We start from the raw sequence: 25390 nt of genomic DNA on the forward strand, positions 1-25390 counted from the left end.
GAAATTGGAAAGGGGACAGAGTCCCATTACTAACCCCAAACTCACCCACCTTCACACATCTTCATTGACAGAGACATTAATAGCAACAGTGAGTTTATACATAAAGAACAAGTGAGGCAAAGGCAAAAGCAGTGTCAATCTGTCTGAGCGTAGGCAATGGTGCTTTGATTATACCCGTACAAACTCTTCAGTCCCTTTTAGTTATCCCCAACTCAGCTCTTAAGCCGTAGATTTTTGCTGTAGAAAACTCAGATGTGATGTAGCTGCTCCAGTAACTCTTTTCACAGTACCGCATATCAATACTGGGAATGGTTTCTAATCAATTTAAACTGAACACAATACTTTAATAGAACAAGAAGTTTATTACTCCCACTCGGTAGTTCCTGGGGGCTTTGATGTTAAGTCATACATAATTCGAGAAATACCAGGAATCTTCTTAATCTCAGTGACCATCTTTAACACCACCTGTTATAAAACAAAGATCATAAATAGAAGAACCAGGATCCAGTGCATGTCCAACAGACCCAGAAGGCTTGCATTCACAATTAAAAATGTGATCTATCTGTATTATCATCTTCCATGTATATGGCATGGTCTCTGATTAATTTTATGTGGTAAACCTAACTTCCCTCTGTAGACTGAAATGACCTAACTCAGTATTACTCTAAGTGCAGTTGCCAGTCTGCAAGTTATGTTTGTTACTTATCCACAACAAGTGTTTAGAAACAATGTAGCAATCTGACATTGCTGTGACATCCAAGCACGTGATTTTATGTTAAAGCCAAGGTGTTACAATTATGTGTGGCTGAAACAAACAACTTGAGGCCACTAAGGTGGCACATAATGCACTATTAATAATAACCACTACCAAGTGTACATGAGGAGAGGAAGGCCTGGTCACTTGAAAGAACAGAGATTTGACAAATGTGAGCCTACTGGCAAACAACCACACTCCCCAGCCTAGCTATCCAGCTATAACCAGAGCCTTGCATTAGAGCACGGGAGCAGCAGTCCACTTAATAAAGTTTCACTTTGATTTTCATTTGCTAGTATGCATATTGCTGCGTTGGAATATTCCAGTGGAGAGAGAGGTAAAAAGAAAGGAAGATGGTGATTAAAAATAGAGTCAGTAGTTAAGTGGAGCATTAAGCAATTCATGGGTGTCTAGCCATCATGGCATCAAATCTCATCCTTATTTCTAATAAGCTCTCGACTCCCAGGGCTTCCACCTTTTGGAAAATAATATTTATAAATATTATTATTGGTGAGATTAGAAAGAATTACATATTAGAGGTGGATACGCTCCAGATAGTAATCAGACATCTGGAGGGATATAATAAATTTAAGGTCTTTTCTACTATAGTAGTACATTAAATAATTATGTGGAAATTGAAAAAAAAAAAAGCTTATCTTATAAACAGAAAACCAACCTGAGAAATACCAATTTTATCACAGCCTACTCCATTCACCATATTATAAAATGTAAAAGATATTAAAAATGTGTATGAGAAAAATATATATAAATTACCTCTACAGGGATTTCATTTCCAGGTGTTGCAGGAATACCAGTCATAAAATCACTAGTAATAAAGGTTCGAATAACCACAGATCTCTGGCACGAAGGCTGCTTCTGAAGTGGGTCTCGATCAAAATGTAATGGTGTCAAAATCACTGGCATCTGGCTAATTTTCCCAGCATACCCTAGAGAAAGGAAGTTAACATGCAGAACCAATCACCATACCATGGAAAAAGCCCTCCAAACTAGTCCCATTAAATCTTCCCAGACAGCATCTAAAATCAGACTGCCATCATGCATTGTTCTCAACTACCCTCAAAACATTGTAAGGAAACGCAATCACAAACAACAGAATTTGATGACTGTATTGATGTTGCAATGATATGATTTTATATATGTGTGTGTGTGTGTGTGTGTGTATATATATATATATATAAAGTCCATTCTTGTTACTCAAGGTGGTTATGGTCTATTCTGCAAACAATGAATTAGTGAATAGTGAATCACTGCCCCTAGAGGAAATACAGAGTTAGGTTCCTGTAAGCCTCTGGTCATAGCATTTTCATCAACCCATCAATACATAACCTTGTTTTATGTATGTTTCTGTTAAAGACACCTTAATATTTATTATTTAATATTCATTAACACTGAACTCCTAGCTAAGAGCACTATACATAATTCACACATGAACAAAGCTTGTCTAACCCATCCCTGTGTTTACTCCATAAGGCACATGACAGCCATTCTGTGCTTAGAAACCCAGACAGCACCTCAGCACTATGCTCGGGAGACATTTCAAATAGTAAAATCAGAAACAAAAAGCAGAGAAAAGCAAAAAATATGGTACCAAGTAGATCACAAAAAAGACACTTGTTTATAGTAACAGAGTGAAACAAAAAAGGTATTACCTTATATAACCTAAACTGGGAAACTGGGAATCAGGCACCTCAAATTTTTTGTCCCTACGTACATGTCCACAAATGACCCTAGAGGTGAATAATTTTGTATAGTAGGCAATATCACAGAACAAACCACAGAAATGAATAATAAGCAGAGGCATCTAAAACTTCAAACTTGCATCCTTCTCTAGAAATCATAGTGCCACACTTCCAAACTCTAGTTAGAGCATGTAGTGATAAACAAAATGAACAACTTACCAGACTCCCTGAGAATGTTATGTGCCTCAAAGTCAGCTTGGCGTAAAGTACTGAGCACCCCTGTTGTCAAGAAAGTGGGAGTAACATCTGTGGGAGGCTCTTTAACAGGTGGGCCAAATACATACACAACTCTAGAAAGGGAAGAAGTGAAAATTAGAGAAAAATTACATTTTAGTAGGAGAAGCAAGGCAAATAGAATATCATTGTTTCCATTTATTCTGAGGCCCTTCTCCTACCTATTTCCAGTCACCACATGGGTAGGACAGGATGTAAGATTATAGAAGGGCCTGTGTTCTATGTACCTTCTCGAAAGTGTATTCTTTGGACTAATATTATCTCAGAATGTACAAAGACATATGGGATTATTACAATTCTCTTCTCGTGTAATGTACCAATCGGATAGATGGGCATCCCCCAAACTTCATTTCCATCTGGAATCTTCAGGTGAAAACAGGGTCCCGGCAGATGTAAGCAAGGTAGGGGAAGGTCACTACTTCTAAGAAGAGGGAAATTTGGAAACAGACACATAGAAAAGAGAGGGCCATGTGAACAGGGCAACAAAGGTTGGAGTTATACTGCCACAAGCCAAGGATTGCCAGTAAATGGCAGAAACTAAGAAAAGGCAAGGAAAGATGCCCTCCCGGAGCCCTATGTCATAGGGAGCACAGCCCTGCTACCCGCTTGACCTCAGACTTCTAGCCTCTAGAACTGAGAGAGAATAAGTTTCTGTTTTAAGCCTCCGAGTGTGTGATAATGTGTTGCAGTACCCCTAAGAAATTAGTCCACAGAAGTCTGAGAAAACACTGAATTAAATAAATAGATTGTTTTATGACAAATGTTCAGAAACTGTACTATGCTAATACGCTCTAGAAACCTCCAAAATAAGTTTGGGAAATGCACTGTAGCTTTATCTGACTACTCAATTTTCTTTTTCACTTTGGCAAACACTGATCCCAAAGATTCTTATTTCCCCATTATTAAGAGTGTGACCAAAATAGAACCTGGCATCCTACTATTCCCTGACAAAAAGACTAGCTCACTACTTCTTTAAGTAAGTACCCGTTTAAAAGATAGGAAGATATACACTTCCTATCTTAATAACAGTGTTAATAAAAGTGAGTATAATAAAAGAAGCAAGACTTGAGGAAATTAGGATCCGGTTAAGTACAACTGGAGGAGTCTTCCCACTGGCAGGGAGAATCTGTTACACAACCTTCTCCAAGGCAACAGGAGGGCAGTCAGGACACAGAGATGAACACATCCTAGCTCTCCACACTCTGACTCTAGCCAGCATGCAACTGCCTCTCTTCCCTAGCCCTATCCATCTTTACCCCCAAAAAATAAATGTCTCTTGGCAACTTCCAGGGTGAAGGTTAATAATTTTTTTTTCTTAGTAAGTACTTGGCATAAAAACAAAGAAGAAACGAGCATCACATCAAGACGCCACTACCACAAACTAATTGAATGCCTACCAAACATACAATAGCAAGCAGGTTTTTGTCCCCTGTATAAAAAGCTACACTTCTACTACACAGAATAGTCCCTAGAGTTCATAAGTAATCCTTGAGGAAAAAGCAATTAGGAAAAAAGAATGCCATGAACTTGTTTTTGCCTTACTTCTTACAACAAGAGTGCTCACAAAACGTACAGGAATAGGTAGTCTTTTACATTGTACAGAACAGTGAAAGTGTAGCAGAACCTCCCTATGCAAAGATTCCATAATGTGAATTAGGAAAATATTTGGCAAAAATAGAAAAAGTGTTTTTAATTATTTAAATTCCAATTCCCAAAAGGACCCTGGCAAAGAAATCTAAAATTCACTAAGACTCTTATAAAGGCTTATGATTCATATTTTAAAAGCTATTTTGGGGGGCGCTTGTGTGGCTCAATCAGTTAAGCATCTGACTCTTGATTTCGGCTCAGGTCATGACCTCACAGTTCCCGAGTTTGATCCTTGCGCTGGGCTCTGTGCTGATGGTGCAGAGCCTCCTTTGGGGTCCCTCTCTCCTTTTCTGTCTTCCCCTACCTCATTCTCTCTCTCTCTCTCTCTCTCAAAATAAATAAACTTTAAGAATAAACAAAATAAAATCCATTTTTTTTGTTTGTTGTTTGTTAGACTTCATTTTTGGGAGGGTGGGGGAAATGTTTGGGAAAGGAGAGAGGAATATATGAGGGAAGAAGACGACAGGCAGAGAAACCAGCATACAAAAAACCAGAAATAAAGTTTAAAAAGGTGAGTGTCCTTTAGCAAAAGAAAAATAGAGAGCTGAAACTGTGAAATGAAAACCAAAAACAGTTGAGTCAAACTCAGGGTAAGGAAATTTTCTGTAGGACCTAAAAAGTTTATTTAGGCATTATGTATTCTCCAGAAGATAGATTATGAACCATTATTTTAACTAAGATAATGATCTCCATTCAAAATAGGCAATTACAAATTTACTGCTATTTATTAGTAGTTCTTCTCAGTGTGTTGAAGGTGTTTCTGTATTTGCAGGCCTTAGATTCATCGCAATAATAAGCCTTTCTAGTAAAACGCTGGCTTCCTGTGACTCCTGCACACCCCAGCCGGCAGTTCTAGAGCTATACACGCCCTGCTGGGTGAACATCAATGGGGAAATTCTTAATTACTGCAGCAAACTTGAGTAAACCGGAATCTCAAGAATTCTTTTTAGTTGTGAATTGCTTCATATTCATGCAGAAAACAAAAAAGATACCCAATGGCAAAAGTGGAACATCTAATCAGCAATCTGGTACTAAACAAGTGATACTTTTTGAACTCTATATGAGACAATGAAATTTGAGTATTACACATAGATTATAAATCACATTACACATAGATATAAATCTTATGTTGGTACACCCAACATGAAAAAATTAATGTGCAAAATGAAAGGAAAACTGGATCTGAAAAAAAAACAAAATGAACATAAATTCTACATGTATTTTAATGATATCTGGCATATGCCTATTTCTTCTCTTTGATTTCCTTTGGGATTATTGTTAAATTAATAAAGTCTCTATTAGAAATTCTATAACCTGTGCATATTCCTTCCAGTAGAAGAAACCCTGGGAGAAATCCTGGAAGAAAACATATTATCATAAACCAAGAGCTAATAAGCTGCTAATTTGAAAGACAGGTTTTCAAGTTTATTTATTTTGATAGAGAGTGTGAATGCAAGCAGGGTGAGGGTAGGGGTGGAGAGAGAAGGAGAGGGAGAGAAGGAGAGAGAGGGGGGAGAGGGGGAGAGAGAAAGAGAGAGAATCCCTAACAGGCTACACACTGTCAGCACAGAGCTCGGTGTGGCCTCGAACTCATGAACCATGAGCTGAGCTGAAATCAAGAATCAGACACTTAATCAATGGAGCTACCCTGGTGCCCCTGGAACACTGGTTTTAAAAGTGCCTTTACTATTTTATACTAAATAAAAAATCCTTCCCTAATTTTCCTTTAAAAACGAAGAAAGCTTTTTTAAAAGCCAATGACTACACTGTGATGAAGGAACAAAACATGAGGTATTATTAAGTATCTGTTCAATTGTTATCTGTGAATACCTGGATCGGTACTTTTGAGTCTTCTGGCCTCTCAGCAGTGAGAAGATCTTAAAAAAACCCCACATCCTCCCATTTCACCTCACCGCCTGTCCTCTGCAGAACATACCTGTTAATGTTGTGACACATGCGAGGTATAAGTCTAGCCAGGAAAATGAGAGATTCCCAGTCAGGCTCATCTTTACTGGAGATTCCACACACGTAACTGTAGGAACGACAGTCACCCTGAAAATAAAAATACAATCAATAACTTTTAATGGTTTTATAGAAGTCAAAAGATGGATTGGGAAATATTTCCTTCATGGTTAACACCATTAACAATCATTTTCTTGTTTTTTTTTTTTTAAACAAAAACATGCTTGAATAAAAGTAGATTTAGATATTTCTCTAATGATAGAAATAAATCCTAAATTAAAATCCCATATTAAATTCTACCTAAATCAGCTCAGACATAAAGAAAGTATCTTGGTAATTATAAAAATTCATTCAATGCATGGGAGCCTGGGCAGCTCAGTTGGTTGAGCACTTGACTTCTGATTCTAGCTTCAGGTCATGATCTCAAGGTTCATGAGATCAAGCCCCACATCCTATTTCAGGTTCTCTTTCTCCCTCTCTGCCCTCCTTTGCTTGTGCTTGCTCTCTCTCAAAATAAACAAATAAATATAAAAAAATTATTATTCAGCACATGCCAGAGGCCCACTGGGATTTCATTCCAAATATCTGCCCAACTGTCTATGGCCAGCATACTTAATTTGGCAGACAAGATCTGCCCATGTTTTTACCTCACCATAATAAAAGCCATATATGAAAAACCCACAGCTAACATCATCCTCAATGGTTAAAAAAAAAAAAAAAAAAAAAAAAAAAAAAAAAAAAAAAACAAAAAAAAAAACAAACTAACAGCTTTTCCTATAAGAGTAGGAACAAGACAAGTATGTCCACTCTTACCATTTTTATTCAACATAGTACTAGAAGCCCTGGACACATCAGAGAGGGAAAAAAAGTTATCAATATTGGTAAAGAAGTTAAGCTGTCACTAGCTGAAGACAACATGATACTATACAAAGAAAATCCTAATAACTCCATCAAATAACTACTAAAAGTAATAAATGAATTCAGTAAAGTTTCAGGATACAAAATTAATGCCCAGAAATCAGTAGCATTTCTATATACCTCCAATGAAATAGCATAAAGTGAAATTGAGAAAAAAATACCACTTACAATTATACCAAAAAGAACTAAATACTTAAGGATAAACTTAAAGAAGTGAAACACCTAGCTCTGAAAACTATAAAATACTGACGAAAGAAACTGAAGATGACACAGACAGGATTCCATGTCAGGGACTGAAGAACTACTATTGTTAAGATGTCCACACTACCCAGAACAATCTCCACGTTCAATGCAATTCTTATCGAAGTGCCAACAGCATTTTTCACAGAACTAGAACAATACTAGAATTTGTATGGAACCACAAAAGACCCTAGATAACTAAAACAATCTTGAGAAAGAAGAACAAGGTATTACAATTCCAGGTCGCAAGATATACTATAAAGCTACAGTAATCAAAGCAGTAGATACTGGTGCAAAAACAGACACACAGATCAGTGGAAAAGAAACAAGGCCAGAAATAAACCCACACTTACTTACATGAACAATTAACTATGACAAAGAAGGCAAGAAGATAAAGAAAGTCTTTTCAATAAATGACCCCCGGAAAACTGGATGGCTACATGTAAAAGAATAAAAATGGGCCACTAACTACATTTGCAAAAAGGAATTAAAAAAGGGTTAAAGACCTACCTAATGTGAGACCTAAAACCCTAGAAGAGAACACAGGCAGTAGTATCTCTGGTATTGGCCACAGCAACATTTTTCTAGATATTTCTCCTGAGACAAGGAAAATAAAAGCAAAAATAAAGTACTGGGACTACACTGAAATAAAAAGCTTTTGCACAGTGAAGGAAACTGACAGAAAACCACAAAAGGCAACCTACTGAATGGGAGAAGATATTTGCAAATGATATATTCAATAAGGCATGAATATCCAAAATATGTAAAGAACTCATACAACTCAACACCAAAAACATCAAACAATCCAATTAAAAAATGGGCAGAGTGAGGGACACAAATCATGAGAGACTATTGAATACTGAAAACGAACTGTGAACTGAAGGGGGAGGGGGAGGGGATGGAAGGAGGTGATGGTCATGGTGGGGGGCACTTGTGGGGAGAAGCACTAGGTGTTACATGGAAACCAATTTGAAAATAAACTATTTTTAAAAATGGGCAGAGGACCTCAACAGGTATTTTTTCAAAGATCTACAGATGGCAATAGACACATGAAAAGATGCATCACTAATCAGTAGGGAAATGCAAATCAAAACCACAATAAGATATCCCCTATACCTGTCAGAATGACTAGTATCAAAAAGAGAAGAAATATGTGTTGGCGAAGATGTGGAGAAAAAGGAACTCTCCTGCACTGTTGGTGGGAAGGTAAGTTGATAGAGTCAATGTGGAAAACAGGTCCTCAAAAAATTAAAATGGAAAAGCTGTATGATCCAATAATTCTACTACTGGGTATTAACCAGAGAAAATGAAAACATCACTTTGAAAAGATAAGCACCTCTATGTTTACAGCAGCATTATCTACAATCAAAATAAAAATAATAGTAAAAAACAAGACACAGAAGAAACCTAAGTATCCATCAAAAGACAAACGGGTAAGGAAGATGTGGTATCTACATGTATGTGTACGTACACACACACACACACACACACACACACACACACGGAATATAGACCATATACAGCCATAAAAAGAGTGAGATTTTGCCATCTGCAAAATGTGGATAGGTCTAAAGGATATTTGGGGTGCAGGGAATAAACCTAGAGATTATTCTGTTAAGTGAAGTAAGTCTGTCTGAGGAAGACAAATACCATATAACTTCACTAATATGTGGAATCTGAAAATCAAATAGCAGAATCAGACCTATGAATACAGGAACAAATTGATGATTGGCAGAAGGAAGGGTAGTGGGAGGAAGGGCAAGATGGGTGAAGGGGGAATGGGACACAAGCTTCCCAATTAGAAAGAATAAGTCACAGGAATAAAATGCCAACCATAGGAATACAGTCAATGATATTATAGGGGTAAAATAGTAGCCACATTAGTGGTAAGCATAGCCTAGCATATAGAGAAGCTGAATCACTATGCTGTACACCTGAAAATAACATTGTGTGTCAACTATACCCCCCAAAAAAAAATATTTTAAAAAATCTGCCCATTTATTAGGTGAATAAAGCATTCCTAAGTCAGAGATAAAAAATAATCTCTTAAACATTTACTATCAATTTCTTTAAAAATGAACTAAGAAAATCAATTTAAAAATAAATGAATAAAACATAATATTGATTCCCTTTTCCTTTGTCCTTTTTAATGCACGTAATTTGCTTTTTATTTAAGTATTTTTTAAATTTTATTTTAGAGAGAGAGGAGAGAGCAAGCATGTGCACACAAGGAGGGAAGAAGAGCAGAGGGGGTATGGGGGGAGGGGGAGAGAGCAGGAAGGGGAGGGAGAGGTGGAGGGAGAGAGGGAGAGAGAAAGAAAGAGAGAGGGAGGGAGGGAGGGAGGGAGGGAGGGGGAATATGAATCTTAAGCACGTTCCACACTCGGCACATAAACTGATGTGGGCTGGGACCCTGGGATCATACATGAGCCAAAATCAAGAGTTGGACACTCAACTGACTGAGCCACTGGGTTGAGCATCCGACTCTTGGTTTCAGCTCAGATAATGATCTCACGGTTCACAGGTTTGAGCATCGCATCAGGCTCTGTGCTGTCAGCACGGAGGAGCCTGCTTGGGATTTTCTCTCTCCCTCTGCCCCTCCCCTGCATGCTCTTGCTCTCTCAAAATAAAGAAACAAACTCGAAGAAAATTTAAAAAAAAATTAAGGGGCACCTAGCTGGCTCAGTCACAAGGGTGTGTGACTTTTGATCTCAGAGTCGTTGACTTTGAGCCCCATGTTGGGTGTAGAGATTACAAAAAAAAAACAAAACTTAAAAAAATTTAAACTACAATAAACAACTTAAAAAGATTCATCAGCTACCTTATCAGTCAGTATACTGAGAATATGAGAATTTTGACAACATGAATGCTAATTTGATAGTATCTATTAAAGTTCAAAATGTGCATGCTCTTTAATCCAAAACATGATCTTAGAGAAGCATGAATAACTGGCTAAAAATGACAATACTTGCTGAAATACCTATAATATTGAAAAACTGAAACAGTTTAAATGTCCACTGGTAGAGGAATGATTAAATTATAGTATGACCATACATGGAATACAAAGCAATAGTTAAGATTAATAATCCACCTGGGGCATCTGCGAGGCTCAGTCGGTTGAATGTCCGACTTTGGCTCAGGTCATGATCTCACAGTTCACGAGTTGGAGTCCCACACCGGACTCTCCACTGTCAGTGCAGAGACTGCTCTGAATCCTCTGTCCCCCTCTCTGCACCTCCCCTGCTCCCGCTCCCTCCAAAATAAACAAACGTTTCTAAAAATATTTTAGAAAGAATAATAATCTACTTGTGATGACATGTAATAAAAAGTCCATAATGTCAAATTAAAGGGGAAAAGGTGACAATGTGCACTTATAATTCCCTTTTACTTTCTTTTTAAAATAAATGTTTCTGTAAGGATGCATACAATGCAACTGGAGAATAGGAGAAGGAAAAATTACTCTCTATTGTACTGCATTTTGACTGTTTTTGTTTTTTTACAAGTATGGTTCATTTTGGGATTTAGAAAATAAACTTCATTACTGTAGTAACGATGAATTATGATTTTTATCTAGTCTTCCACCAGTTTCACCTTCAAAATCATAAAACAGTAAAATTAAGATATCTAGCAAAAGAAACTTTTATTTTGATGGAAAGAGCAGTGGAACTTGAATAAGCTTCATTTTTAAAAAAGAATTTATCCAACAAACTGCTTCAAACATATATTCATCTAACATATATGATCTATAAGGCTTATCTAAAAACAGGAATAGGGAACTAATTCATCTTCCTGCACAGGAGTTAGTATATAGAGACAGAAATGCTTTGTAAGAGATCTACTTAGGACCAGAAAAACTTTTACAAATCAAATAACTTGTTTTTGGGTTTTTTTTTTTTAAATAGTAGGGCCAACAGCTCCTGAAGTATCAAACATAAATTTCAAAATGAATCTGTAGGGGCGCCTGGATGGCTCAGTTGGTTAAGCATTCAACTTTGGCTCCAATCATGATCTCGTGGTTTGTGAGTTCAAGCCCTACATAGGCTCTGTGCTGACAGCTCAGAGACTATAGCCTGCTTTGGATCCTGTGTCTCCCCCTCCCTCTCTGCCCCTCCCCTGCTCGCTCTCTCCTTCAAAAATAAACAAACATTTAAAAAAATGAATCTGTATGTGATAAGAAAACCAAACACCATTGTAAGAATCCAGAAAGGATTACTTTAATAGTGATTTTTTAAAAATATATACATAACTTACACATATAGAGTTTAAAAAGAGGAGGAAGAGGGAACGGGGGTGGTGAGAGAACAAGTTCAAAATAACTGGACCAATCACTTCAATGAATAAAAACATTTTAAAGTCAACAATACATTTTTACTGCCTCATTTACAGACAGAGCTAGATGGATTCAAGAGAGTAAGAAATTTAAACTGATGATTCAGATACATCTACTTCAGAAAAAGTATACTTACAAAGTTTTAGATGAATAATCTATAAAACAGAGTTAATTTCTTTCCATATATAAATGACCCCAAAACTGGCACTCATACCATCTGTAGTTAAATTATTGACACCTATTCTACTTCTCATTTAACCACAAACCCTAACAGAAAAGAAACTTCCCTCCATCCTCCCCTCCCAAACTTTTCCCCAGAAACTCACTTGAGGATCATAAAAAGGGGAACTTAGTAGAATCTATTTATAAGTAGCATTTTAAAAGTGAAAACGAGGAGCACCTGATAGCTCAGTCTGCTGTGTGTCTGACTCTTGATTTCAGCTGAGGTCATGATCTCACAGTTCATGAGTTCAAGCCCTGAGTCAGGCTCTGTGCCTACAGTGTGGAGTCTGCTTGGAATTCTGGCTTTCTCCCTCTCTCTCTGCCTCTCCCCTGCTCACTCGCTCTCTCTCCAAAAACATAAATAAATAAATAAATAAATAAATAAATAAATAAATAAATAAATAAAACATTAAAAAAATAAAAGTGAGAACTATATTATCCTTCTACGCTTTTACAATTCGAAAGACAGAACAATAAATATAAAAATGTTGTACCTGATGACAGCTAAGAGAGAGAACATGCTGAAGAGGCAGAGAGTGCTGGTTTAAGGAATACACCAGCTGAGAGCAAGACCTAAACAGTGTAACACGCTCATCTGGGGCCATTCTCTCACGTAAAGACTTCTAAAGCCACAGCACATTTCCACACCAAGAAGCATCTATGACAGCATGACTTCCTGGTACCTGCACTTCAAGGCAGAAGCCAGCCAGCCAACTGGATAGCAAATCACTGTTCCAAGTTTTACTTTTGGTTGGAGATGATAGATGTTCCTAAACTACAAAATCTCAGCCTAAATTTTTACTTCCTATAACCTTATTTATTCCATAAATATTTACATTTATAAACTTGATGTGTACACTTACTTTCATATTTCATTTTCCTAGGTCATTCTATTCCAGGATCAATGGAAAGAACAAACTGCAGAAAATTATGTCACAGATCAATGGATCCACACAACTCACCTGCACACCTACAGTTTTAATTGGCAGCAGGAAAGCGTTCAGTGAATGCATACTTGTAATCTGCATCAGCTTCTCCTGATCCTCTTCTGTTGTACAAGCTTTGACTCTTTGTAATAGTGTATGTGGCTGAGAAAACCAAAACAGAAATTTCTGAAGGTTTCAAGAAACAAGGTGTTCTTATGGCATCTATTACTCTCTTATGTACCTACACTTACTGGTTTACAGCAATAGATCCTATTTGATATTTCTCTTTGACTTGTGTGTACTATGCAGTATATCAGAATTTCACTCCTAAGGGCCAGGGCTGTGAAAAGTTAAGTATTAGGGTAAGAAATATAGATTATATACTTTGGGGATTTAATGTTCATCATCAGCAAGGGACACACCTCATGTGACAAAAACCTTTTCCTCATATTAAAACTTTTTACCATAGTTACTTTTGTCTGAAGTTTATATTATTTCCACCCGCTTCCTTTTTTGGGTGTATTTGACTGGTATATGCTCCTTCATTCTTTTACTTTCACTCCTTCTATCTCTACGTAAACAAACTATAATTAGATTTTACTTCTCAATCTAGCTTAACAATTTATACCGTAACTAGAGACGTTAGTCCTTTTAATTAGTTGTGGCTTAAGAACATGGATGGATTTCATTCTACCATTTTATTTAGTAGTTTCCCTTTGTCACACTCTTTCTCCTTTTCTACATTCTTCTATTTCTCCCACCTCATTTATTTCCCTTCTACTGGTTTTGAAGTTAACCTCTGTATTTTCATTCTTTTAGCTGTTCCCCTTAAGTGTTAATATGGTTATTTAACAAAAGAGAATCAATCTCTCTGTCCTCCTAGCAAACGATACAAGCATCTTTGAATGCTTTAATTCAAATCCCTGGGTCTTATGTGCTATTTTAGATGTATAGTGTTATAATATCTTTAAACAAAAACAAAGATCATTATTTTTATTATACAGCCCATGTTTATTTTAGGTTGAAAAGCAACGCTTTTAGATCCTTAAGTAACAGACTGTTAGTAGTAAATCCTGTTTATCTAAAAATGTCTTTAGTGTGCTCTAGTTCTCAGAAGACAGCTCGTCTGTTCACTATTCACCATTATTTCCTCTTGGCGCTTTGAAATCTTCTTGCTGTTACCATTACTTTCAGCGGAAGTCTTTCCTTCTAAGGGTAATCAATCTTTTCTCTGCAGCTGCTTTGTCTTTAACAGACTGCTATTTTGCTAGATATGTCTACTAGGTGTCAAGTTTTCTTCCCATTATTCTAATTGAGATGTGTTACAGTTCCTGATACTGAGGCCTGGTGTCTTCCACCAGTGTGGAAGAATTCAAATACTTCTATTATCTCCTCTTGGACAGTTGTTAAAGTTGACCCTCTCATTCTATTTTAACTCTTCTATCCGTATTTTCTCTTTGATCCTCTGTTCTAATTTCTGGATGATTTCTTAATATATGTCCTTGAGTTCATTCTTTCATTAGCTGTTTTTAATTTTAGTTATTTTCATTCCTAGAACCTTTTTTTCCAGAGTTGCCCATTTATCATATACCTTATTCTTATTATTCTGTGCTTCTTTTAATTCTACATTCTTCACACTATCTATGAATACCAGTATCTGAACAGTGCTCTAGAGTCTTGTGCTGCAGTTATTTCCACTACTTCTCATTCATGTTGCCTTACTTCCACACATACTTCGCAATATTTTTTAATTTTAAGTTCATATATATTTGTTGAAAATATATGCAGGAATCTTTTAAGGGCTGGTTGAAGAGAGAATTTACGCTAAGCCTGACTCCTGGAAGCACAAGCAATCAGGCTTCACTTTAAATCTGAATTCTTAAGCCTGCAGTTTTTCAGACCATACAGATTACAAATTTAGGCACCAAATCTACAAAAGGACTAGGAGACAAATTCTCAGTTTGGAGTTAAAAAGGTTTCCCTTATTTTCTTGTACTATGTATGAAACATTTTTAAACACCCTTTCATATCTAGCAATTTTAGTGATTCAAGCTATCTAATCTGTTGTATGGCTGAACAGAGAAGTCTGCATTTGAGAGTCTCTGTAGAATATTTTTAGAGTCACTTAATATGTTAAATTACTCTAACTTTTCAAAAAATGAAACTAACAAATTCACTGTAAATACCAGAGTACTGCAGGAATCTACCCAATTCCTTGTACTGATTAGCTGTGTCTACTTAAAACTCCTATAGTACATGAACTCAATGCAAATTATTACCTTCTTAACACTTGCAGAAAAATCAGCTACTATTTTCAAAATATTGTTGGTTTCAGGAAAGTCCTTACAAATATAAGGTTCTTCGGCACATATTACTCTGATTGCTAAGCCAGGACCTACAGAAAATAGTTAACAATGGTATTTAACATAAATTTTAGATTTATATAAAAATTTAATATAAAAGTATCAGTTTCCAACAAAAAATCCTTCCAAAAGTTAAAATCCATTGGCCATTGTAATTTTTTTCCAACTTTACCCACAGTAAGTTTTTTAAAGTGCCTAATTTCAAATGTGACTATTTCCCATTCAACTCATTTTTTAGAATGCTTTAGTTCTCTTTACATCAAGGATTTTTATCTATTTTTGATAGTCGGGTATTGTTATAATAATCTCCAATGAAAATTTTTAATTCACAATATATGTGCCAATCTTTTTTAAACTTATTTAAAAAATTTTTAAACAAACAAAAGTAGAGAGTACCATATAATGAACCACCTTATCATTCATCACTCAGGTCCAACTACCAATCTAATTTTAGGAAGAAGAGTATGCTGTTTAAAAATAGAAAAAAGTACAACAGAGTGTTTAATTACAAAAATGTGAACTGGTATTTCTATTTCATCAAATACTTAAAAGGATAAAATCAAGGTATGCACGGATCTGAGAAAAATGGATTTTGTTTCTTTACTATAAGAACAGAAAAGGCAGCCCTTGAAATGCCTGGTTATAGACAAAACCTTAGCCATGTTCCATTAGTTCCTCAGCTTCATTCTTCATCTGTAGAATAAACAACTTATTTAAGGTAAGTAGTATGCCTAATTTTTTTTAAAGCAGCACAGTATTTTTTACTAAAGAAATATTACATAATAAAAAATCCCAATATATAAAATAAATTTTTAAAAGTCAAGTGAATCTATGGAGCACCTGGGTGGCTCAGTCAGTTTAAGCATCCAACTTTTTATCTCAGTTCAGGTCATGCTCTCACAGTTCTTGGGTTCAAGCCCTGGGTCAGGCTCTGTGCTATCAGTGATGAGCCTGTTTGGGATTCTCTCCCTCTCTCTCTGCCACTCGCTTGTGTGCTCTCTCTCAAAAATAAATAAAATAAACTTTAAAAAAGTCAAGTGAATCTAATGAAATGATAAGCAAGGACACAGGACCACTTGACCTCCCTCCATTACACTCATACATAATCCTTTGCCAACACACAGCACAGGTGAGGAACTGAACATCCTGAATTCCTAGATTTGAAGTTTATTGACACAAACAACACTAATTACCACATGAGACAGATTTCTCAAACACTGTTTATGGGACCATTATGGTGCTTAAGAGTACAAGTTCTGAGGTGAGGGCATCGGGGCTAGAATCCCGGCTCCACACCTAATCTACATTAACTTTTGGCAAATTAGGCTCTGCCCCTAAAATTTCCTCCTCTATGAAAGAGAATAAAGGTAGTTTCTTTTGTGAGGATCAAATGAGACAGTACATGTAAGTTATTTAGCAGAATGCCTAGCAAAAGCTAGTATTTAAGAAATGTTAACCTTTACTGTGCCTTTTAATTTAATTAGACCATTCTTGCAACTCATCACCTAGTAACTATTACAACAATCCAGAAATAGGTACAAGACTTACCCAAGCTCAAGAACTTATTAAAAAAAAAAAAATTTAAGACTCTTGGTTCTAAATTTAAATACCACCTCTAATTAGTTATTTTTCTATATGAGAGAAGCAAATGGCTATTTAAACAAGGTACTTTTTATTTGTTCATGATTAGTTACATACAGCACTACACACAGAAGTAATTTATCCATTCAGACAATTCGATCAATAGAATTAGGATTTCAGAGAATCACATTTTAACCTGGTCTTCCATGGAATACATCATGGTATAGTAGAAAGAACATGTAAGTCCCAGCTCTTGTGTGGCAATGCTATTAAAATATCTCTATGCCCTGATTTTCTCATCAGATGGCAACATCATAGGACAGACTCACTGGGCTGGTATAATACATATACAAATACAATGGAAAATGATTATGTAAGAAAATGAAGTATATAAAACAGATAGTAAGAAGAATTTTATTCCCTATCCACCCTTCTCTTTCTCAGTTACATATTCCCTGAGATAAAAAAATTATTTCAAAATTGTCTGAATTGATTTTTCTTCAACATGAAGGTCTAATGGCAAATCAAGCAATTTTTTTTTTTTTTTTTTTTTTTTTTTACCTGGAAATGGATGCCTGGAAACTAACTCTTCTGGAAGTCCAAGTTCTCTGCCTAAAATTCTTACTTCATCTTTATGAAAATCTTTCAGAGGTTCTATTACTTTTCCCTACAGAAGCAGAAAGTCAATTAAGACAAATTAGCAACCAAAATGACATGGAAAATAAAGAGCAACAAATTATTGGCCTTTCCTGTTGTCTTTTACCTTAGATTAAAATATCATTTTTTTTAAATTTCATATTTTAAAGTATCTCCTCCCATATGTTTATAAGGAATTAGACGAGTATTTTACTAATCTTCATACTTTTCTTTGAAACACACTTTAAACATAAACCTTTCATTCCTCAAAAAACTATCCATAGAACTCCCCTATGACCCAGCAATAGCACTGCTAGGGATTTACCCAAGGGATAAAGAAGTGCTGAGGCATAGGAGCACATGTACCCCAATGTTCATAGCGGCACTTTCTACAATAGCCAAATCATGGAAAGAACCTAAATGTCCATCAATTGATGAATGGATCAAGAAGATGTGGTAGATATACAATGGAGTACTACATGGCAGTGAAAAAGAATGATATATGGCCATTTGTAGGAAAGTGGATGGACCTTGAGGGTGTCATGCTAAGCGAAATAAGTCAGGCAGAGAAGGATAGATACCAAATGTTTGCCTTCATAGGTCTAACAGGAGAGACCTGGCAGGGGACCATGGGGAGAGGAAGGAGGAAAGAGAGCGGGGAAGAGTGAGGGACACAGATCAAGGGAATCTACTGAATACTGGAGACGAACCATGGACTGAAGGGGGAGAGGGAGGGGGAGAGGGGGGATGGTCATGGTGGGGGGCACTAGTGGGGAGAAGCACTGGGTGTTATATGGAAACTAATTTGACAATAAACTATTATAAAAAAAATAAAATAAAAGTAACGAAAAAAAATAAACATAAACCTTTCAAATAAAAATAAATCTGAAGAGTCCTAGCCACCCGTCTCGGATCTGGTTCTCATTAGAATACAAGACAATTAGGAAATACCTTACTAGGGGTGCCTGGGCCCCTCACTAGGGGTATCTGACTTCAGCTCAGGTCACGATCCCACAGTTTGTGAGCCCCTGTGTTGGGCTCTGTGCTGAGAATTCAGAGCCTGATGCCTGCTTCAGATTCTGTGTCTCCCTCTCTCTCTGCCCTCCCCCACTCAACGCTCTGTCTCTTGCTCTCAAAAATAAATATTAAAAAAAATTTTAACGGGCATCTGGTGGCTCAGTCAGTTGGGCATCCAACTTCGGCTCCGATCAAATCTCATGGTTTGTGAGTTTGAGCCCCACATCAAGCTCTGTGCTGCTGACAGCTCGGAGTCTGGAGCCTGCTTCAGATTCTGTGTCTCCCTCTCTCTCTGCCTCTCTCTTGCTCAAGCTCTGTCTCTATCACTCAAGAATAAACAAACATTAAAAAATTTTCTAAATTAAAAACAAAAAACCATACTAGTGTTTCAAAACTAAGCTCTCCAAATGATACTATCAAGTAAGTGAAAAGACAACCTAACCATACCTGATAAAGGATCTATAATTAGAGTGCATAAAGAACACTTACAATTGATTTGTCTTTTTATTACTGAATTGTAAGTGTGCAGAAGATCCAGGGGAACCTGGATGGCTCAGTAAGTTAAGCGTCTGACTCTTCATTTAAGCTCAGGTCATGATCTCAGGGTTTGGCAATTAAGCCCAGCTTGTGATTCTCTCTCTGTCCCTCCCTTACTCACGTTCATGTGCTTACTTGCTCGCTCTCGCGCACACGCGCTCGCTCGCTCGCTCTCGCTCTCTCTCTCTCTCTCTCTCTCTCACACACACACACACACACACACACACACACAAAAATAAATCAACTTTTGGGGCGCCTGCATGGCTCCATTGGTTAAATGTCTGACTCTTGATTTCAGCTCAGGTCATGATCTCACAGTTCATGACTTCAAGCCCCACACTGGGCTCTGTGCTGTCAGCTTGGGATTCTCTCTCTGCCCCTTCCCTGGTCATTCTCTCTCAAAATGAATAAACTTTAAAAAAAAAAAATCAACTTTTTTAAAAATGTGCAAAAAATCTGGATATTTCTCCTAAGAAGACATACAAATGGCTAATAAGCACATAAAAAGATGCTCAACATCATTAGTTATTAAGGGAATGCAAGTCAAAATCACAATGAGATACCACTTCACATCCACTAAGATGCCTAAAATAAAGACATATAATAGCCATCCTAATGGGTGTGAATTATCAAAAAAAAAAAAAAAAAAAAAAAAACAGGCGGGGGGAATAACAATTATTGGCAAAGTGTGGACAAATAGGAATGCTTATGCACTGTTGGTAGATTATAATATGGTGTAACTGCCATGAACTATTAAGAAGTTTCTTTCAAAAATTAAAAAAAGAACAAGGGGGCACTGAGCTGGCTCACTTAACAGAGCATGCAACTCTTGATCTTAGGGTTAGAAGCTCGAGCCCCGTGTTGGGGATAGAGATTACTTGAAAACAATATCTTTAAAAAAGAACAAATCTCCCATGATCCAGCACTTCTTGTATACAATAAAAACTACTGAAAGCAGGGTCTCCAAGAGATATCTGCCAACTCCTGTTCATAGCACAATTCACAATTGCCAAAAAGTGGAAGAAACCCAAATGTCCACAGACAAATAAACAAGCTGTGTACACATATAATAAAATATAAATATTATTTAGCCTTAAAAAGGAAGGAAATCCTGTCACATGCTACAACACGGATGAACCCTGAGAACGTGAGCCAAATGAAATAAGCCAGTCACAAAAAGACAAACACTGTATGATTTCACTTATAGGGAATATCTAAAGCAGTCACATTTATGGAAAATAGAATGGGGATTACCAGGTGTTGGGAAGAGGAAGAGGAGGGGAGCTGTCGGGTGTATATAGTGGGTATATAAAGTTTCAGTTTTACAAGATGAAAAATGTTATGGAGCTCTGTCTCACAACAATGCAAATATACTTAACATTACTGAGCTGTACAATTAAAAACAGTTCGGGGAAGGATGAGAGAGAGGGAGAAAAGCTGTATGGTAAAGTTCTCATAAGCTCTTACCTCTTCTCTCAACTTTCTGATAAGCTCTGTGTCATTGTGATGAGTTTTGATGAGTTCAGCTTTGCCACTTGCAACACAGGAAGCACTTTCAATTAAATCAGGCCGTAAGGTACCCTGGGCAAGGAAAACCTCCTCTGGTTTCAGGTTCATCTCTCCAATCACTTCATTGGCAATCTAAAACCAAGAAGAGGAAAACAGCCTTTTAAGAGACGAATCTTTTAAAAAGGTAGCAGTCTTTTTTATACTTTCAACAAGACTTCTCAGCGTCCTTTTGCAATCCTGACCAAGAGATAAAATCCATACCAACTTCCAAAAGTAAATGAAGAACATATGCTTTAGAAAGATTCAAAAAGTTATGCAAACAATCAAAAACTTGAAAAGTAGCCATTGAAATATCCAAAGAACTGATGTCTAATATCAACTGAAAACATCTATTCTTAGTTAAAATAATAGCCTGGCAATACAAATATGTTTTTTAAAATATTTGTTTCTACCAGTCATTATAACAGCAACATACATTAAAATTCTTAACCTAAAAAGAAATAAAGTTTGGTAGTTAACTTGGCTATTTGATATAATAACAAGGAAAAACAAACACTAAAATTCACACCAAAAATAGTTCACAATGTGGTTATTAAAAAAGGTACCTTAAAAAAAAAGGTACCTTAACAAAAGTATCTCCAATAATCTTTCTTTTCTCTTCAGGACTTGTAGTCATATTTAATGTTTTGCTAATTCTTTTTCGTGGAGTTCTATCTTCATCTGATATTGGTAGAGTTGTTGTTCCGTTGTAGAAAGAATGAGCAGCATTTATCACTGAAAGAGAGGGGAGAAGCATGTTTTAAAATAGAATATTTTTAAAAACATAAGTAACAGGTCAAACTACAGAAAGAAAACCTAGGTAGATCTCTTGATCACCACTTACCTTGCCTCCATATTACAGAACTACCAACAAAGCACGATTAACAGTGTCCACACACAGGCACTCATTAAATTTTGTTCTTTTGAGAATCCTGTGGCACTTAATAATCTAAGGCCATGACATTATAAATCATGCTGGCTGCTTTCCCTGTATTCAATGCCCCACCAGAGCAACAAGGAAAAGCTGAAGGAAGAAGGATAGGCCCAACGGAACTGAAACCAGTGGTTCACATATAGGGATCAAAGTCCTCAGAACTGCAAAATGAACTAACTAGTCTCTTGCAAAATTTATGTTTATCAACATACATGTAGCAATATATGGCTGTCCTTTTATTTTTAAAGAGCAAGCTACTTAAAAACTGACTAAGATCTCTATTTGGTAGTAAGGCTGAAACACTGGTGAGCTTCACTGAAATACAGCTATTTCATTGGGATATAGCTGTGAAATTGTACCTCTTTCTCTTAAACTGGTCAATTACCCCAAAAAGACACCTCCAATTTCCTTTTAGCATTCTGATAACGGAACACAGAAAGTGGCAAGGAGAGTGTGTATACATTCGGTATACATATTTTTGCCTAATCTTACGGTTTCTTTGTAGAATCTTATTTCTACCTTCAACTATGCCTGGAATTGATATGCCTAAATCTAAAGTGTCTTTTATTTAGCCTCTCTAAAGAATAAATCCAGTCTTCTGATGCAGAGGAATAGCAGCAGTTTATTCCTGTGTTAAGGAAAAGGATCTTGTTCTCAGATTTTCAACCAATCTGTTTTAGCATAACCCAGGGAACTGCACCACACAGGGAAGTCTAATCCTGGGCCTCCCCACAAGTCTCACCTTTGTGAGATTCCTCCCCTTACATCCATCCTGAAGTTTTAGAGTCCTCCATTAGACTGTATCAGTTACCAAGGGCAGATACAAGTTTTTGTGAGGATAAAACTTTTTTACAATTTGGAAGCTCCCTTCAAGAATAAGAATGGGGAGTGCCTGGATGACTTAAATGTCAGACTTTGGCTCAGGTTATGATCTCACAGTTCGTGGGTTCAAGCCCCATGTCAGGCTCTGAGCCTGCTTCTGATTCTGTGTCTTCCTCTCTCTCTCTCTGACCCTCCCCTCCTCGTGCTCTGTCTCTCAAAAATAAATTAGAAACCTTAAAAATTTAAAAAAAAAAAAGATATGGAGACAACCTAAGTGTCCATCAATGGGTATATAAAGATGTAGTGTATACATTCAGTGGAAAATTTATTCATTAAAAAAAAAAAAAAAAAAAAAGGAAATCCTACCATGTGTGACAACATGCATGGACCTTAAAGGTATTATGTTAAAAGAAATAAGTCAGAGAAAAACAAATACTATATGATCTCACTTATATGTAGAACCTAAAAAAAACAAACTCAGAAAAAGAGATCAGACTTACTATCAGAAGTGGAGGGTGGGAAGAAAAGGAATTGGAGGAAGGTGGTTAAAAGATACAAACTTCCAGTTATAAGATGAATAAGTATAAGACTATACTGTACATGACCATTATAGCTAATACTGCTAATTAATACACAGAATAGTTAAGTAAATCCTAGGAGTTCATGTCATAGAAGTTTTTCCCTTTTATTGTCCCTATGTGAGAAGACAGATGTAAACTGGAACTACTGTGATAATCCTTTCAAAATGTACATAAAATCAAATCATGCTATAGTCTTATACAGTGAGGCATATCAATCATTTCTCAACAAAACTACGAGAAAAAGGTGACTAGAGACTCTCACTCCTCTGTAAAGGCTTTCAGTTTGTAAAATAATCTGTACATCCATACTTGTAGGAAAACTTGGAAATTCTCACCCATAAATAATATTATGGATGGGAAAAGAGAACTCAAAAAGAGAAATGAACAGAAGAGAACAAAATGGTAGCTGGAATTTTAGTTATCTGTATATGACATTAGGAATAATCAAGTTTTAAAATCTATACTGGGAACCCTCTTGAACCAGGTAATTTAATTATAATGTAAAAGTAAAAAAAACAACTGTAAGCTTACTGGGAAACCTGTACTTGGTTAAGGCAATGAGCTCACTTACACCATAAGGCTAGTTTGATTTGTTAAATAAATCCTCACTACATATTAACTCTTCTGAGATTTATCAATACCTTTGACCTGAATGCCAAGCTTTTTGAGGGCCTCTTCCACAGACTGGCTTTCTCGTTTTCTCATAAAGCCATTATCAATGTGCACGGCAATGACTTGATCTTGGTTCAAAGCGCGATTCAGCAAAGCTGTACAAACTGTTGAGTCAACTCCACCACTAAGTAAAACCTACAAGGTGAAATTAAAAGAAAAATCAAATTGAGTGGGGGAAAAAAACAAAATAAAAACTATTAGCTTAACTCATCACCTTTACAAACACAAGTATTTACGGTAATTGAAAAAGCACTCCGAACCAGCACAACTCACAAAGCACTGATCACCCAGTCAACATTTAAGGGCTATGGTGACAAAGCAGCTCTGAGTTCTAACATTATTGACATAAATTTGTAGACTTTCAGATGTAAATTCCTTACCAAAACTTTTGATGTGCCTACTCTCTCTTTGATCTCTCGAATGCACTCAAGTTCTCTGTTCTGCACAGTGAAGGTCCCACTGCACCCAGCTATGTCATAGAGGAAGTTCTTCAGTATTACTTTCCCGTTTTCTGTAAGGCCAACTTCAGGGTGGAACTGTGCTCCATATAATTTTTTAGATTCATTTGCTATACCTTTATAGAGAAAATAATTACAAATTAAAAATTTTTTCATGTTGAAGACTCAACTAAATACCCATAGTATTCTTCATAATATTTTCCTTTATAAATGTGAACACTGATACAAATTACTACATTTTTCGCTACAGGAAGAAAACATAAAACAGAAACTACATTGCCACAATTTTTCTTAAAAGGTCTTTATGTATGACAGTGAAAAACTCCTGAAGAGATTATTTCATAGTACTTTCAACTTCACCCAGATTACTTTGTCTACTTAATACAATGATAACTCAATTTTGGCACTCAGATGCAACGTGCAACTACTAATTTCATGTATTAGGAAAAACTCATGTATTAGGCCTGTGAAAATATTCTACATACTCCTTTCTTACATTCTATTAACCACAGATGTAACTTCACTGATTTGGCAAGTGTGTTTCTGAAATTATTGATTACCTACTAAGCAATAGATGTTAGGCTAGATGCTTTACATGTGCATGCATTCCTCCTGTTTATGGCTCTGAGATATCAGGAAACATACAGCTAGTTAAGTAGTTAAATCAGGTCTAGCAAGCTCCCAAACTCAGATTCATTCTACCATACCAAGGAACCTCACATTTTAATTTTTTAATGTTTATTCATTTTTGAGAGAGAGAGACAAAGTTAAACAGGGGAGGGGCAGAGAGAGAGGGAGACAGAACCCAAAGCAGGCTCCAGGCTCCAGGCTGTCAGCACAGAGCCAGATGCAGGGCTTGAATGCCAAATTTGATCATGACCTGACCCAAAGTCAGATGCTAAACTGTCTAAGCCACTCAGGCTCCCCAGAACCTCACAGTTTCTTTACTTAGGTTCTATTCTAGTATACCATTCTCCTGTGGTTCACTCCTTATTTCACTGTTCCTTTTTAATCTTTGTTGGTTCCTCCTCATCTTATGCATCTCTACACGTGAGAGCTACCCCGTACCCAGCACTTAAATCTCTTCTCTAAACATAGAGTGATCTGTTTAAATGAAGTTGCTTTTACAACACCAAAGACTTAATCATCCATTTCCTACATAAAAGGTAGCTACTTTTTTGCATGGACCTCAAGCATATTGTAGTATAGAGGTGGAATTTAAGGAAAGGTATTAAGCAGGCTGTGTTG

The 25390-nt window shown here is 36.5% G+C and overlaps 1 protein-coding gene across 3 annotated transcripts in view; it reads right to left on the reverse strand.

Annotated features, from left to right (window-relative positions):
- Positions 1-342: 342 nt before the first annotated feature.
- Positions 343-25390, reverse strand: part of GMPS (guanine monophosphate synthase) — a 69840-nt gene continuing 44792 nt past the window's right edge. For all 3 annotated transcript variants that reach the window (XM_029940004.1, XM_029940005.1, XM_029940006.1), the window contains exons 6-16: positions 24065-24258; positions 23654-23819; positions 21259-21410; positions 20595-20768; positions 17499-17604; positions 15273-15388; positions 13030-13155; positions 6332-6447; positions 2674-2804; positions 1529-1701; positions 343-465 (exon numbers count right to left, since the gene is read on the reverse strand). In XM_029940004.1, coding sequence (XP_029795864.1) covers positions 364-465; positions 1529-1701; positions 2674-2804; positions 6332-6447; positions 13030-13155; positions 15273-15388; positions 17499-17604; positions 20595-20768; positions 21259-21410; positions 23654-23819; positions 24065-24258 — 1556 coding nt within the window. In that variant the 3' untranslated portion in view covers positions 343-363. The remainder of the gene's footprint in view (positions 466-1528; positions 1702-2673; positions 2805-6331; positions 6448-13029; positions 13156-15272; positions 15389-17498; positions 17605-20594; positions 20769-21258; positions 21411-23653; positions 23820-24064; positions 24259-25390) is intronic.

The sequence above is a fragment of the Suricata suricatta genome, chromosome 5 (assembly GCF_006229205.1).
Source record: "Suricata suricatta isolate VVHF042 chromosome 5, meerkat_22Aug2017_6uvM2_HiC, whole genome shotgun sequence".
Taxonomy (NCBI): Eukaryota; Metazoa; Chordata; class Mammalia; order Carnivora; family Herpestidae; genus Suricata; species Suricata suricatta.